General features: G+C 39.4%; 1 protein-coding gene across 3 annotated transcripts in view; it reads left to right on the top strand.

Annotated features, from left to right (window-relative positions):
- The window catches only part of RFC1 (replication factor C subunit 1), a 72,608-nt gene that overhangs the window by 52,983 nt on the left and 5,073 nt on the right, over window positions 1-14,552 (top strand). For all 3 annotated transcript variants that reach the window (XM_068974892.1, XM_068974894.1, XM_068974893.1), the window contains 12 exons: window positions 1,212-1,391; window positions 2,532-2,636; window positions 4,642-5,041; window positions 6,581-6,693; window positions 8,169-8,283; window positions 9,734-9,825; window positions 10,008-10,145; window positions 10,294-10,389; window positions 10,513-10,611; window positions 11,661-11,815; window positions 11,942-12,059; window positions 13,696-13,841. In XM_068974892.1, the coding sequence (XP_068830993.1) occupies window positions 1,212-1,391; window positions 2,532-2,636; window positions 4,642-5,041; window positions 6,581-6,693; window positions 8,169-8,283; window positions 9,734-9,825; window positions 10,008-10,145; window positions 10,294-10,389; window positions 10,513-10,611; window positions 11,661-11,815; window positions 11,942-12,059; window positions 13,696-13,841 (1,757 nt within the window). The remainder of the gene's footprint in view (window positions 1-1,211; window positions 1,392-2,531; window positions 2,637-4,641; window positions 5,042-6,580; window positions 6,694-8,168; window positions 8,284-9,733; window positions 9,826-10,007; window positions 10,146-10,293; window positions 10,390-10,512; window positions 10,612-11,660; window positions 11,816-11,941; window positions 12,060-13,695; window positions 13,842-14,552) is intronic.

Below are 14,552 nucleotides of genomic sequence, written 5' to 3'. Positions count from 1 at the left end.
ATATCCCAGAAAGAGAAGGATAATCAAAGGTACTATGAGGTTTCTGAGAATGTAGAAGGGCAGGGGACTCAGATCACAGATGGAGGTGTAGTTCTCATAATAAAGAGGGGCAGAGGATGAGCCAGAAGGGGCTAGAGGGCTGTGTAGGAGGCTGGAGGAAGATGCCAGGCTTGCCTCCTGTATGAAAGATAAAAAAGCTTCTGCTTGAGAGGACTTGAGCCAAAGCGGTGTTCTTAGGGGGGTGGCCAGGTTTCAGTGAAAGCAAGGCCATGGAGGGAATATTGGAGAAGAGGTTGAGAATATTGGGTGGTTTGCTGGTCCTGCAATGAGAGTTTGAGAATGAAAGAGTGTGGTAGGGAGATCCACAAGGTCGTTTCAATCCTAGAGTCATAGGGACCTTGAGATGTTGTTAGTCAAACCTCTTCTCTCCAAACAGACTTACTACACTCCCCCTACCCTCCCAACAACAATTTTTCACCCGGATGGTAAAGGATTGAGCTTGTATTGGGGCAGTCTTTGAATTTTGCTTAGCTGCTTCTTTGCAAGCATGTTTTAAGTCTACGTTGATCTCAATCCTCTTTTCAAAAGTAATAAGTAACTTGGAATGACATATATTTTTCCTTTTGCTTGGGGTTATACCATATTGAGCCATTGTGAAAGTAAAAAAAATCTATACCTGTACACAGTTCCAATTAAGATTAAATGTCTTTCCATCTAGCCTTCTTTTGCCGAGTGTCTTTTGTCTTATCAGATTTTCAATCAAGAGATGGTGTGATAGGGTAAGAGCTCAAACGTGTGTAGTTTCTTTCAGAATTGAAACTTTTTTTTAGCAGAAGCAAGATATTCTGTAGGTGCATTACATGTGGTTGCTTACTTAAAGTTATACAAGTTAACCAGTAGTTTAAATATTTTTTAAACAATGAGGATAGTATGAACGGATAACTTTAATAAGGTTTCCTAACCATACTGAACATACATTTTTTGTTGCTGGTTTTATAAGCTTGTTAAATGTTAACCTACATAAGAATTTCTCAGGATTTAATTTCCGTTTCTGCGTATTCATTCACTGTAAATTTCCTGCACATTTTTTCATGCTGAGATTATTTATGATGTCAAATGAGAAAAATCAACTTCCTGCAGTTTTGATGCCAAATATTTCTTTGGAAAGCTACCATGTAATTTCCTCTCTGCTTGAACATTTTGGTTTTTAGGGAGCTGAAAATTGCTTGGAAGGCCTTACGTTTGTAATCACAGGAGTGCTGGAGTCCATTGAACGAGATGAGGCCAAGTCTCTAATTGAGCGTTATGGGGGAAAAGTGACGGGAAATGTCAGCAAGAAAACAAACTACCTGGTCATGGGTCGTGATAGTGGCCAATCCAAGAGTGACAAGGTGGGTAGTGCTGTGTTCTCAGCACAGTGAAATAGCCTGCTTGCCTTGGCAGGCTCATGGTGTGACCATACGTAGTAATGTCCTGTACACAGAGGGAAGTGAAGAGAAAAAATGGAAAAGTAATTTCTTCTCTACATTATTTCTTTTCCACAGAAGTGTTGTTTGGCTTTGACCCGGGATTTCGGTTTTCCAGTTGAAGGCACAGTTCCTATTTACTTGGCTTTCTTAGTGTAGTATTCTAGCCAAAAATCTTTTTTTGAAGGTAGAAGCAAAAGCAGTTTTCCTCCTCTTCTAGTGCTAAGTATTCCTATTTATGCTGCTGTGGACTCCATCTTGAGTTTTTTAATTGGTAACTCTCTTTTATACTTAGTTCCAATAATAGAATACCTGAGTAACTGTGGTTTTGACAAATAGCTGCTTATTTCCTTACCTTATGAGGATTCCAGAGGTGGGCCGTTGCTGGGGGTGGTTCAGCCCCTCAGTGATGTAGCTGGACTTAGTTCTGTCCTTCACTCCTGTCTTTATGCATGTTGCCTTGTGTTGCAAGCTGGCTGCTGCTCTCAAGTTCACATTCAAGGCAGGAAAGAGGGAGCAGTGGCAAGATGTTACACTAGGTGTAGCTGACCTCATAAGAGTTTTCCCGGAAATACCTCCTATAGAATTCCACTTAAGTCTCATTGGCCACAGCTGTCCTGTGGCCATTCAGAGTGATAGAGTTTGGGGAAGATGAAGAGTCTTCTGATTCTTAGACCAGTCATAAGTCATCCCTTGGAGATGAACACACTGGAGTTCTGTTAGCAGGGGAGACGGTGGAGGAGAAGGTCTGCCAGCCAGTTGTGCCTGGGAGAGGGTGTGAGGAGCTGGACTTAGGCCCTAGAGGCTTTGACCTTTTTAGGGTAGAAAGAAAGGGAAAGCAGTCCACAAAAGGGGCAGTGTGATACCCCAGGTGCCAACCCACCATTCTTAGAGGAGGTTCTGTTATTTTCTTTTTAACGATGCTTTTTCATGCATACTGTTGTAAACAATATTCCAGTGTTACCTAGTTTACAAATGTGGTTTTTCACCTTCTGACAAGCCTGAGAATCGTATTTTTTTTTACAGAAAGTAATGGTTTCAATGATTTGAATTTTAAATTAATAGGCAGCAGCCTTGGGAACAAATATTATTGATGAAGATGGCCTGTTGAATCTGATTCGAACCATGCCAGGCAAGAAGTCCAAGTATGAAATAGCTGCTGAAGCTGAGGTTTGTATAAAATGAACTTGACTTATTTATGTTGGTGTATAGACCTTTCCTGTTTCATAGAGACATTTCTTGGGTGAATACAGGCCTGTGGGCTAAAAAATTAACTTTTCCTCCTACTGCAGATGAACTTCCCTTTTGAGTAGGTGGACTCAGCTGTAGGCTGTTGTCCTTGATATATTTCTTTAATTTTCTCAAAGGAGTATGAGGAGGAAGAGGGGACCATACATTGTACTACCCATATCTATTAATTACTGATTAAACTGTCCATCTTTTCCTTTTTCTTACAGTAAAACTGTGCAGAGCTTCTTGATTAATAATTCTTTGAAGGTTATATCATAGATATCAGCATGATAAAATCTTTTGCATTTAGAACTATATCGGGACTTTTTCAGTTGTGATAGAAACCAAGTCCATGTTACCTTACCAAAAAAGGGAACCATTTTGACTCACATAAGTAAACTCTGAGAAGTCTGATGTAGGGACTGCTGGGTCTGCAGACTGCCGTGCTTCTAGTACTCTTTCCGTTTCTGTCTCTCTGCTTCTCCTAGTGTTAGCTGCCTTCATTTCTACTGTATATATGTCCGTGTGTAGGACACAGGGGTGCCAGCAGCCCAAGTGTTCTGTCCCCAGCTCTGTCACCCAAGTGGTGAGGTGGTCTTCCAATCTATTCCAGTTAGAAAAGTCTTGGGGAATGATTTGGATTGCCCCGCCATCCATGTCCCCTAGTGTTCACAACTTACATAACATAGTGCAGTTCTGAACACCAGGAGATAAACACTGATGCTAAATGTGTTACCTTCACATTTAGCCCCATCGTCCTTAGGATCTCACACTGCGTTGTGTCTTCTTAGTCTCCTCCAGTCTATGAGAGTTCTGCAAGTCATTCCTCTGTCTTGTTATGACCTTGATTTGATGAGTGCCAGTCAGTTGATTTGTAGAATGTCTCTCAATTTGGGCTGTTAGTCTTTTCTCTTGGTGAGATTGAGGTTATGCATTTTGGGCAAGATGACAATATATGTGATACTGTGTCCCCCTCAGGGCATCAGATCAGCTGTGCGTGATGTTGACATGTCTTATTATTGGTGGTGGTAGCCTTCATTACTTAGTTCATATGATTTCTGCCTTGTTTTTCCACTAGTGAAGTGACAGTTTTTCCTTTTATAGTTGATAAATGTCTTGGGGAGATACTTTAATACAATGCCAGTACCTTGCTTTTTGTCAAATTTCCCACTAATTTTAGTTCTCATAGATCATAAAATTCACCTGTCTTAAAATGTATGTTAGTGGATATTCACAGGATTGTGCAAACTGTCGCTACTGTCTATTCCAGAACAGTTGCATCACCTCCCACAAAAACTCTGATCCATTATCAGTCACTCTTCATACCCACCCCTTGGCAACCGCTACTCTATTGTGAACATTTTGTATAAAGCGAGACATGTACCATGTGGCCCTCTTATCTTTTTTTACCTCGCGCCTTGCTTTCAAAGTTCAGCTATATTGAAGCATAATTGGTGCTCCTCTCCTTTTTCTTGGTGATTAGTTATTGTGTGGATATACCACGTTTTATTTGTTCATCATCTGTTGGCCAAAAGTGGTTGTTTCCACTTTTTGGCTATAATATTTGTATATATAAAATATAATAATGATGCTGTGAACATTTGTGTAAATGTTTTTCTGGAGGAATAAAATATTAATGTCACAAAGCAAAACTTCTTAATCCTTTTTTTTTCAACTAATTTTATAATACTTAATTGCTTTCAAAAAGCTATTTTCATTTTTTTTAACTCTCATTTTTAAAATTGGATGTGGATGCTTTTGGTGTGTTTTTCATTTTTTTTTAATAAGTTTGGAACATAGAGATTTCCACAAACAGCAGAGTCCATTGTGAGAAGACAGACCCAGGCTGCTCACCTGGGGACCTCAGCTTGCCCTCTAGAGTACGTTTAGCAGGATAGAAATTCTGTATATCTCATCAGGTTTCTTTTTTCCTCCAATTTTTAAGATGAAGAAAGAAAAATCCAAATTGGAAAGAACACCCCAAAAAAATGACCGAGGAAAAAGAAAAAGTAGTCCAACTAAGAAGGAATCAGAATCTAAAAAGTGCAAACTGACTCCCAAAAGGGAAAGCTCTATAAAGTCACTAAAAAAGGAAGCAAGTGTGTCTCAGAGAGGCCTGGACTTCAAGGAGCAGGCGGCTGAGGAGGCAAATGGTGACAGCCGGGCTAGGAATTTGGCTGATGACAGCAGAGAAAGCAAAGTGGAAAGTTTGCTCTGGGTGGATAAGTATAAGCCAACCTCGCTCAAGACCATAATTGGACAGCAAGGTGACCAGAGCTGTGCCAACAAACTCCTGCGCTGGCTCCAAAACTGGCATAAGGGTCCATCCGAAGATAAGAAACACGGTGATTTTACAGCTTCATTCATTCTTGTGTGTGTCTGTCACCATGTCGTTGCTCAGGAACACATATGTTAGGAAGTGTAATAGTTGGTTATTGATTCTCAGCAGCATTAATTAAGAGCCTGCTCTGAGCCTCGGTGTCATACTAGACCCCAAAAGTGCTGTTGTGAACAAAGCACGGTCCCCTTTAAGGATCTTCCAGTCAGTGAGGGAGACATAGATAAACCAGCAATTAAAATGTACTGTGCTAAGTACTGTTACAGGGTTAAGTGTAGGGCACTCAGGGGTTGGAAGAGTGTGGACAGGGATTCCCATCCCTAGAGGAAGGGATAGCTAAGCTAAGACTTAGAAACTCAAGAGGAGTTAGTTAGCTTGGTGAAGGGAGGGGAGTGTCAGGTGGGAGAGCACACGTGTACCAAGGTCTGCGACATGTGAGAGCAAGACCCCCTAGAGGGCCAGAGAGACTCGGGGGGGAAAGGTGCGAGTAAAAAGCTGAGGCATGCTGCAGAGTAGGCAGCCTAAGAACCCCAGCAGCATGTTTGCTTTTGCTAGGCATGGAAAATGAATGGTCATATATATATATATATGTCCATATATATATTTAATGTCCAAAGTATTTATTATTGGAACTGAAGTTTCTAATCACAAATGCTAGTAGTCTTGAATTCCAGCCACAACCCTAGGGGATATTTTGTGAGAAATAGAAAGGAGAAATTTAGTGAGCATCGTAGTGAATTTCCAAAGTGATGGCTGGGTTATTCGCAGCAAGGTTGTCACTAGACATTGGTCAACAGTGCCAATTTATTTCACTTTTAATATTTAATAAATAATATAATTTTGATGATACAGAGTTAAACTGACCCCTTTTCTCTCTCACAACCGAATAAAATGTGGCGTAAGTGCTTTATGTGCCTAAAGAAGAGATTTTAAGGCTTCAGGCGAGCTGTAGTCCCTTTCCCTATGCCTGAGGTAGGCTTAACCATCTCTCTCTCCCAGTCTTTGTGTACGTATTGAGCACCTGTTATGTTCCAGGCCCCCATGATAAGGAGAGGAGTTGAGCTGGGCAGGATAGTTGTGGATGCAACATCTTCAATTCATTCTTTTTGTGGCCATTCTTGTTAATATTTATTAAGACATGCCAGGCTCTGTGCTCAGCTTGTCCATCCTCACAGCTTCCCCTCCAGGCACATTGCTGTTGTTCCCCTCATTTTACAAAGGAGGAAACAGACAGGGGTTAAATCACCTGCAGCTCTCCCAAAACCCAGGTAGTCTGCTCAATGACCTATGCTTTTGTAGGAAAGGAAGCTCATAAAATTATTGTTTGTTTTGAAGTTTTTTTATTTGAGTGAAGATGAGGTAGGGAGTAGAATTTCACTAAATGCTCAGGAAAGTTGCTTGAACTTTGCAAAAAAAAATATTTTGCAGATTTTCAGTGAAACTGGAGGACTGCTCTTGATGCTAACTTAATGCACAGTTATTCCTATCATTCCTACATTTCTGTTAGGTCATAGAGGTTAACATTCTGGAATTTCTTTTTCCCTAGCAGCAAAGTTTGGTAAATTTGCTGGCAAAGATGATGGGTCCAGTTTTAAAGCGGCATTGCTCTCAGGTCCTCCTGGTGTTGGCAAAACAACCACAGCTTCTCTGGTTTGTCAGGTGGGTATTCTGTCATTACTTTTCTAAAATCTAACCTCTGCAGTTTGCTTTGGTTCTGAGCCTATTTGTCATTTTCAGCCTTTTAAAAATATTGGTAATTATAATAGGTGATATTTACTTGTGTGCCAGGCCGTGTGCAGATAAGCCCTTGGGTGCATAATCTTACAGATAATATGTCTTACAGACTGTTACAGATATCTTATATGCCCCGTAGGAAAAATTCTGTGTACCGAATATATGTACTCTTGCCATTGCCACGTGACAGATGAAACAGATTTGTAGAGGAGGGTGGTGGCAAAGTATGAACCCAGACAGTCTGACTCTTCACCACTGTGGGAACCTGCCTTTGGTCTTGTCTCTACGGTTGCCACACCTCTGGACAGTGGGAGCGTGAGGCACTGGAGCAAACCAGGACTCTTGTATCAGAATGTGTGCTAAGTCACTTCAGTCATGTCCGACTCCTTGTGACCCCATGGACTGTAGCCCGCCAGGCTCCTCTGTCCATGGCATTCTCCAGGCAAGAATACCGGAGTGGGTTGCTGTTTCCTTCTCCAGATCTTCCCAACCCAGGGATTGGGCCCAAGTCTCCTATGGCTCCTTGTGTTGCAGGCAGATTCTTTACCGCTCAGTCGCCAGGGGAGTCCAGATGTTTCAGAATGGTGTGAAACAATACATGAAGTAGTATCAGGAAAGTTAAATGAGAGATTTTAAATTTACTTTATTACTGGATTTCCCAACCCTTTTCCCATAGGTTGATGTTTTTGTTTAGTATTTTTTATTATAGACCAGACCATAAATTTTTAGCTTGTGAATAACTATATATTTCCTACTCTGTTATTTAACATTTAAAAACAAAAACAAAAAATGTTTTCCCTAGTCTTTACAATTGTGAAAATGACGCCTTTTCCCCCCTTTATTATTATCATTACTTTTTTGTGGAATTAATGGTTTTACATAATGCCTTAACATAATGATCCCTTTTGGGAAATAAGCCCAAGTTAGTTGATTTTTCACAATTTGAGAGGGAGATTATATATTGGGATAATTTGACACAGAACAATTTATAGTTTATCTTGAGTCAGTGATTACTTTTTGTTATCTTAATGTACTTTTTGATATCTTAATTCTGTATCTGGTATTGAAATTTTGGGGTAGTTATATTTAATTCTTTTTGAGGACTTTAAGAAGCGAACTTAGTAAAATTGCTTGTTCAGATATGCTCTTCCAGATTATTTATATGTAGCAGTTGAGGTTTTAAGACCACACTTGCGTGTGTATTTATGTGTTGTGTTATGTATGTATATGATATTTAAAAAAAAATCTCTTATAATCTCATTATCTATTAGTGTTCACGGTATCATTTTACCCATGGTTGCTTATGTGACTTTTCTAGCCTCTTTCTTAATTTCTCTGTTTCTGTGGGGAGAGTTTATAATTTGCATTGTGATGGCAGTGTTTCCCAACGTTTTGACTAGGAATTGGGGTATAGCTATGTGGAACTGAATGCAAGTGACACCCGGAGTAAGAACAGTTTGAAGGAGATTGTTGCTGAGTCACTGAATAATACCAGCATCAAAGGCTTTTATTCAAGTATGTGGGTTTCTTTTTTTCTTGGCAGAGGGGTTGGGGGGAGGTTATGTAAGAAAAATGGGTTTGTTTCAGTGTTCAATAACATTACTATGATTGAACATTACTATGTGCCAAGCACCCTGTTAGATCCTGGGGTTACTGAGAGAAGGACATAACCCTGAGAGGCAGTAGTTAACTGTTTTTTGTTTAGGTCTTAGTGGGTTCTGAGAGTGTGATTAAAAACATATACATGGACATAATTACGCAGATTTTAGAGGATTCAAGAGTGAATCCTGTGAAGAAAGTTAATAAATAACTAACAAAGTATGATGAGTGAGGAAATAGAGGCCTGTAGATGAAGGAATGGTTCTGTCTGGGACACTGGGGAAAGCTACCATGAAAGGGTGACATTTGTTCAAAGGGCCTTGAAGAATGAGAAAGAGAATAGTTTGCAGGAGGAAAAGATTGTTTCAGGCCAAGGCAGTAGAGGAGGACACGAGACACAGTACAAAAGTGCTGCTGTTTCCAGTTGTAGCTAGTGGTCTGTGTGGCCAGTTTATGGGGAAAATAGGGTACTCAAAGTTACAGACCGTGCTGTGTATTTAGAATCTGTGGTATTGTGCATTGTCACTGAGTGGTAGAGATGATTGTTAAAAAGAGTTTGCTGAGAAATGTCACACATACGCATGATTATTGGGAATGTAAATTGGTGCAACTCTGGAGAGCAATCTGACAGCATTTCTTGAAGTTATTTAATAAATTATACATACCCTTAACCCAGAAATTCTGATTCCTGGAATTTAGCAACTGTTATACTTGTACATATGCAAAATGATACATCCATGTAGGGATCTTCATTTCATACAATTCATAATAGCAAAAGATTGAAGGATCTTCATATTACATCAATGAAAAGTGATTGATTTTTGATATGTGTGTAAAATGGAATATTACAGCCTTTAAAAACTGAGGTGTTCTGTATCTATAGATAAGTAACAGAATACGAAAATATATTAAGTGGTAAAACCAAGGTGTGTGTGTGTATTTTAAAAATAGAAATTCCATTTATTTTTTTGGCCATGCCATGTGACATGCGAGATTATAGTTCCCTGACCAGGGATCAGACCCATGCCTTTTGCAGTGGAAGTGCTAAGTCTTAACCCCTGGACCATCAGGGAAGTCCTGAAGGTGTATATTTTTATGTACACGTTTTTAACGTGTAGGATATCTCTTAAGGGGTATGTCCCCGAGTTTGTTTACGTCATTTGCCTCTAGAGAGAGAAACTGCATACCCTAGCGGACAGAGGTGGGAGAGAATTTCACTGCTTACTCTTGTGCCTTTTGAATTTTGTATCATGTATCTATGTTATTTATATATTTGTGTATATAGTTTTTTTTTTTTAAAGCAGCAGTGTTTGAACAACAATTTTTCTTTTTGTGTCCCATCCCATTGCTTCCCACCATGGGTCAGGTGGAACAGTCCGTACAGTAGGCACGAGGCATGCTCTCATCATGGATGAAGTAGATGGCATGGCTGGCAATGAGGACAGGGGAGGAATTCAGGTAATGAAAGACTGTATTTCTGTAGTGGTACTGTTAATTTTTAGGTTTTAAAAAAAAATTGAAGAGCTAATTATAATTACGGCAATTAAGATGTTGCTGAGGAGGTTTTAAAACCTAAAATACATACATTTTGTGATTTTTTTTTTAACAAATTATATATATGTTGCAAATTTGCTTTTTAGGAATTAATTGGCCTGATAAAACATACAAAAATTCCCATTATTTGTATGTGCAATGATAGAAACCATCCCAAGATTCGCTCTTTGGTTCATTATTGTTTTGATCTTCGTTTTCAAAGACCTCGGGTTGAACAGATTAAGGTATGATAATTGGAATTTTTTCTCCATCATACTGTCATGTATATTTTTGGGTCAGTTTTTTAAAGTACCTGATAAATACTTTAAAATATCTGATTATGTGAATTGAAAAAAAAATCATTGAAGGTTCATTCTCCCTTGTCAATTTCAGGGTGCTATGATGTCTATTGCATTTAAAGAGGGTCTAAAGATCCCCCCTCCAGCTATGAATGAAATAATTTTGGGAGCTAATCAAGATATCAGACAGGTAAATTAAATATATGTTATATAGCTGTTGACAGTTCTTTTGAACTGATGCCTTTAGTGTTTTGAGGATAGGGAGTGGCAGTGTTTTCCTGTCTTGACAGTATCTTGCTTGTGATTCCTTTAGGTTTTACACAATCTGAATATGTGGTGTGCACGAAATAAGGCACTAACCTATGACCAGGCCAAGGCTGATTCTCATAGAGCCAAAAAGGATATCAAACTGGTAAAATGAATTTCCATTTCCTACTTTCTTAACCAAAGCATTTCTTCTCCTATCAGTATTAATCTAATGGAAATAGTTATTATAGTTCATAGAGACATCTATACAACCTATGGATATTTATAGTAAACAAATATAAATATAGCTGCTAATAGCTTTTCCAGAGTCCCTTCTGTGTGGGCTTCAGGTTTTGAAACTTCAGAATAATCGTTTCAAATCGTTTATAGTTGACCTCTCTGAGACTAGAGGTCTATATAAATTGAGATTTCCTAGGTATGTCCTGTCCCCAGACTTGTGTATAGTGTCCCCTACTATCAACATCCCCTACCAGAGTGTTACATTTGTTATAACTGATGAACCTACACTGACATATCATCATCACCCAAAGTCCATAGTTTAACATTAGGGTTTGCTCTGGGTTTTATACATCCTGTGGGATTTGACAATGTGTAATGGCTTGTATCCACCATTGTAGTATTGCACAGAATACTTTGACTGCCCTAAAAATCCTCTTTGCTTTGCCTCTGCATCCCTCAATTCTCCTAACCCCTGGCAACCACTAGTCTTTTTACCGTTTCTATAGTTCAGGTTTTTCAGAATGTCAGACGATTGGAACCTTTTCAGACTGGCTCCTTTCACTTAGTATCTATTTAAGGCTTCTCCATATCCTCTCATGGTTTTGTAACTCTTTTTTCTTTAGTGCTGAATGGTAGTACAGTGTTTGGATATACCATAGTTTATCCATTCATTCACCTATTGAAGGACGTCTTGGTTACTTCCAGGTTTTGGCAGTTTTGAAAAAAACTTCTATAAGCATTCATGTGCAGGTTATTTTGTGTTTTCAGTTCATTTAGGTAAATATCAAGGAGCACACTTGCTGGATGGGATGATAAAGAGTTTTGTAAGGTCTGTCTTCCAAAGTGCCTGTAACATCTTGCATTCCTGCCAGCAATGAAATGGAGTTTCTGTTGCCCCACATCTTAGCCTGCGTTTGGTGTTGTCAGTGTTTTGGATATCGGCTGTTCTACTAGCTACGTCCCTCTCTCTTTTAGGGCCCGTTTGATGTTGCCCGGAAAGTGTTTGTAACTGGAGAAGAGACTGCTCATATGTCACTTATGGACAAATCAGATCTCTTCTTCCATGATTATTCAATAGCACCCCTCTTTGTCCAGGAGAACTACATACATGTGAAGCCCATAGCTGCAGGGTGAGTGTTCAGAGGTAGCGAGGAGTTAGGATCAGCACCCTCGCAGCCCCACGAAGGCCAGGTATCCTGGGAGGGAGGGTGTGGAGTGTGAACAGTGGTGTAACTAAGACTGGTGTATTCCTGCAGGGGTGACATGAAAAAGCACTTGATGCTTTTAAGCAGAGCAGCAGACAGCATATGTGATGGTGACCTAGTGGACCGTCAAATCCGAAATAAGCAAAACTGGAGTCTTCTGCCCACACAGGTAAGCATAGGGCTCCCTTTAAAGTGCAGACTCTGCTTTAGTTAGAACAAAAATAGCTTTTAGCTCCTGTAATTATTTGAATACCAGATAAACATTTAAACTCTTAATGGCAAAAATAGTCTTTTATAAAGTATCCCGTGGGCACTATTCTGTTTCTTAATCTAGCCTTATTTTTCAATGTTTTTATATAAATGGACATATGGAATAGGTAAGTTAGATTTTGGTCATAACGGAGAAGGCAGTGGCACCCCACTCCAGTACTCTAGCCTGGAAAATCCCATGGATGGAGGAGCCTGGTAGGCTGCAGTCCATGGGGTCGCGAAGAGTCAGACACAACTGACCGACTTCACTTTCACTTTTCACTTTCATGCATTGGAGAAGGAAATGGCAACCCACTCCAGTATTCTTGCCTGGAGAATCCCAGGGATGGGGGACCCTGATGGGCTGCCGTCTGTGGGGTCGCACAGAGTCGGACACGACTGAAGTGACTTAGCAGCAGCAAGATGTGAATCTAGTTTCATTTCCTTTCTTTTATCTTAAGAATGCATTTCTTTTTTGTCATTCTTGGCTTTCCCACATTGTCACTAAGTAGCTTATTCTTAAAGACATGCAGGGGCAGACCTATAGCCACTTTTCTGATACGTGAATTCTGATTTTCTTTAATTTCCTTGCTACAGAGGCAGTTTTATATTGATTACTTTATGTAGGTTGATATCTTTTACTCAAACAGAATTTTGCCAACTTTCATCGTTAAGACTGTTATTTGCTCTTGAGTTTTGCATATGTAGTTATGGACCTGAGTAACAAGCAAGGGACTGCTGGAAGGTCTACTCTTCTTTTAAAGATATCTTTTTTTGTTTTAGAAGTGTTCATTTTTCTCTGTACCTAATAATTCATTATACCTGTGAGGATTTATCCTAAAGAAATAATGCTAAACACAGCAAGAACTTAATGTGCAAAAATACTCCCTAAAGCATTAATTCTGATAGTAAGAAATGGGAGAAAATCTCTATGGTCAGCAATAGGAGTCTGATTAATTATGGTAAATCCTCTTGATGGTATGTTCATGGAGCCTTTAAAATTGTAAAGATGATCTAATATAAAGAACACTAATGCCAGAAAATTGTTAAAGCAGGGTAGAAAATTTATGTATAATTCCAGCCTTAAAAAAGTTAAAAACTGTGGCTATAAAAGATAACCAAGGATGCCTATAAAAAACTTTCCTCAAGTGCCAGTTGACTTATTTCTCTTTTAGATTTTCCATGCTTTGATTGACCTGGGTCTATCAATATATTTTTCTTAAGACAGTCGTATCCCTCTTAAAATATTTTCTGTGACATTGACCTGAAGTAACTGGTGTGTTGAGATCAGCTGGCTGGGCAGGCTAGGTCGGTGAGATGACCTCTGAGGCCATAACATGTTTTGGTCCAAGGCATTGACAGCAATTAGTTGTTTTCTCAAGTCGAAGCTTCCCATATCAGCAAATCAGAGACAGAGGGAAAGGGCTTGACTGTCCTGGAATTGGGCTCAGGGGACAGTGTTGCCTCTTTCCAGAGACTGCTTAGAAGCCAGCAGCTGCTAAAGAAGCAACTTAGTACTGGATTTAACTTGTGGACTGCAATTAATTTTTTTTTAGGCCATTTATGCCAGTGTTCTTCCTGGAGAGTTAATGAGGGGGTACATGACCCAGTTTCCCACCTTCCCAAGTTGGTTGGGGAAATACTCATCTATGGGCAAACACGATCGTACTGTTCAGGACCTGGCTCTGCATATGAGTCTCAGGTAAGCAGTATTACTCCATGCTCGACAGTTTAAAATCAGGGTAGTATATTTAGCCTTTATCTAATAACCACAGCATGAGTCACAAAGATTTGTGTTTTAGTTTTGATTACTAATTAGATAAGTGATCATGGATAAGTTCATGGCCTTGAGTTTTATTATCTATAATTAGTGTAACACTTGCTTTATTACTTAAAAGGATACTTTGGAAAGTAAAGCCAGATGGTAGATGTGCCATAATGTTAAGTTCTAAAACTATATAAATCTGAGGTAGTGCTATTATTTGTTGTTATTGTGAGTATGTCTATTACCAGGAAGCATACATAATGTCTTGGTCTCCAGAATACTTAATAGGAGAAAGAGAACTATTTAAATAGATGAACTACTTTTTGCCTCCTATGCTAATAGTAAACTGACCTGGTCATTTGGGGAAGGGGATATAGTTTAGCATACTACAGAAGGTAGATACTCAGATAATTAAAAACCAGTCTCCTTAGAGGAGTTTAAGAAGTTCAAAAATTCTTATTATTTGGTAAAATTCGGTTACAGTTTAGAAACGTAGAAAATGTATGTACACACAAATATTAGGTGAACTTTCAGTTCAGTTCAGTCGCTCAGTCGTGTCCGACTCTGCAACCCCATGAACTGCAGCATGCCAGGCCTCCCTGTCCATTACCAACTCCCAGAGTTCACCCAAACCCATGTCCATCGAGT

This window comes from Capricornis sumatraensis, chromosome 7 (genome assembly GCF_032405125.1).
Source record: "Capricornis sumatraensis isolate serow.1 chromosome 7, serow.2, whole genome shotgun sequence".
NCBI lineage: Eukaryota > Metazoa > Chordata > Mammalia > Artiodactyla > Bovidae > Capricornis > Capricornis sumatraensis.
The sequence above is the reverse complement of the archived record's forward strand: the minus strand, read 5'-3'. Positions and strand labels throughout refer to the sequence as shown.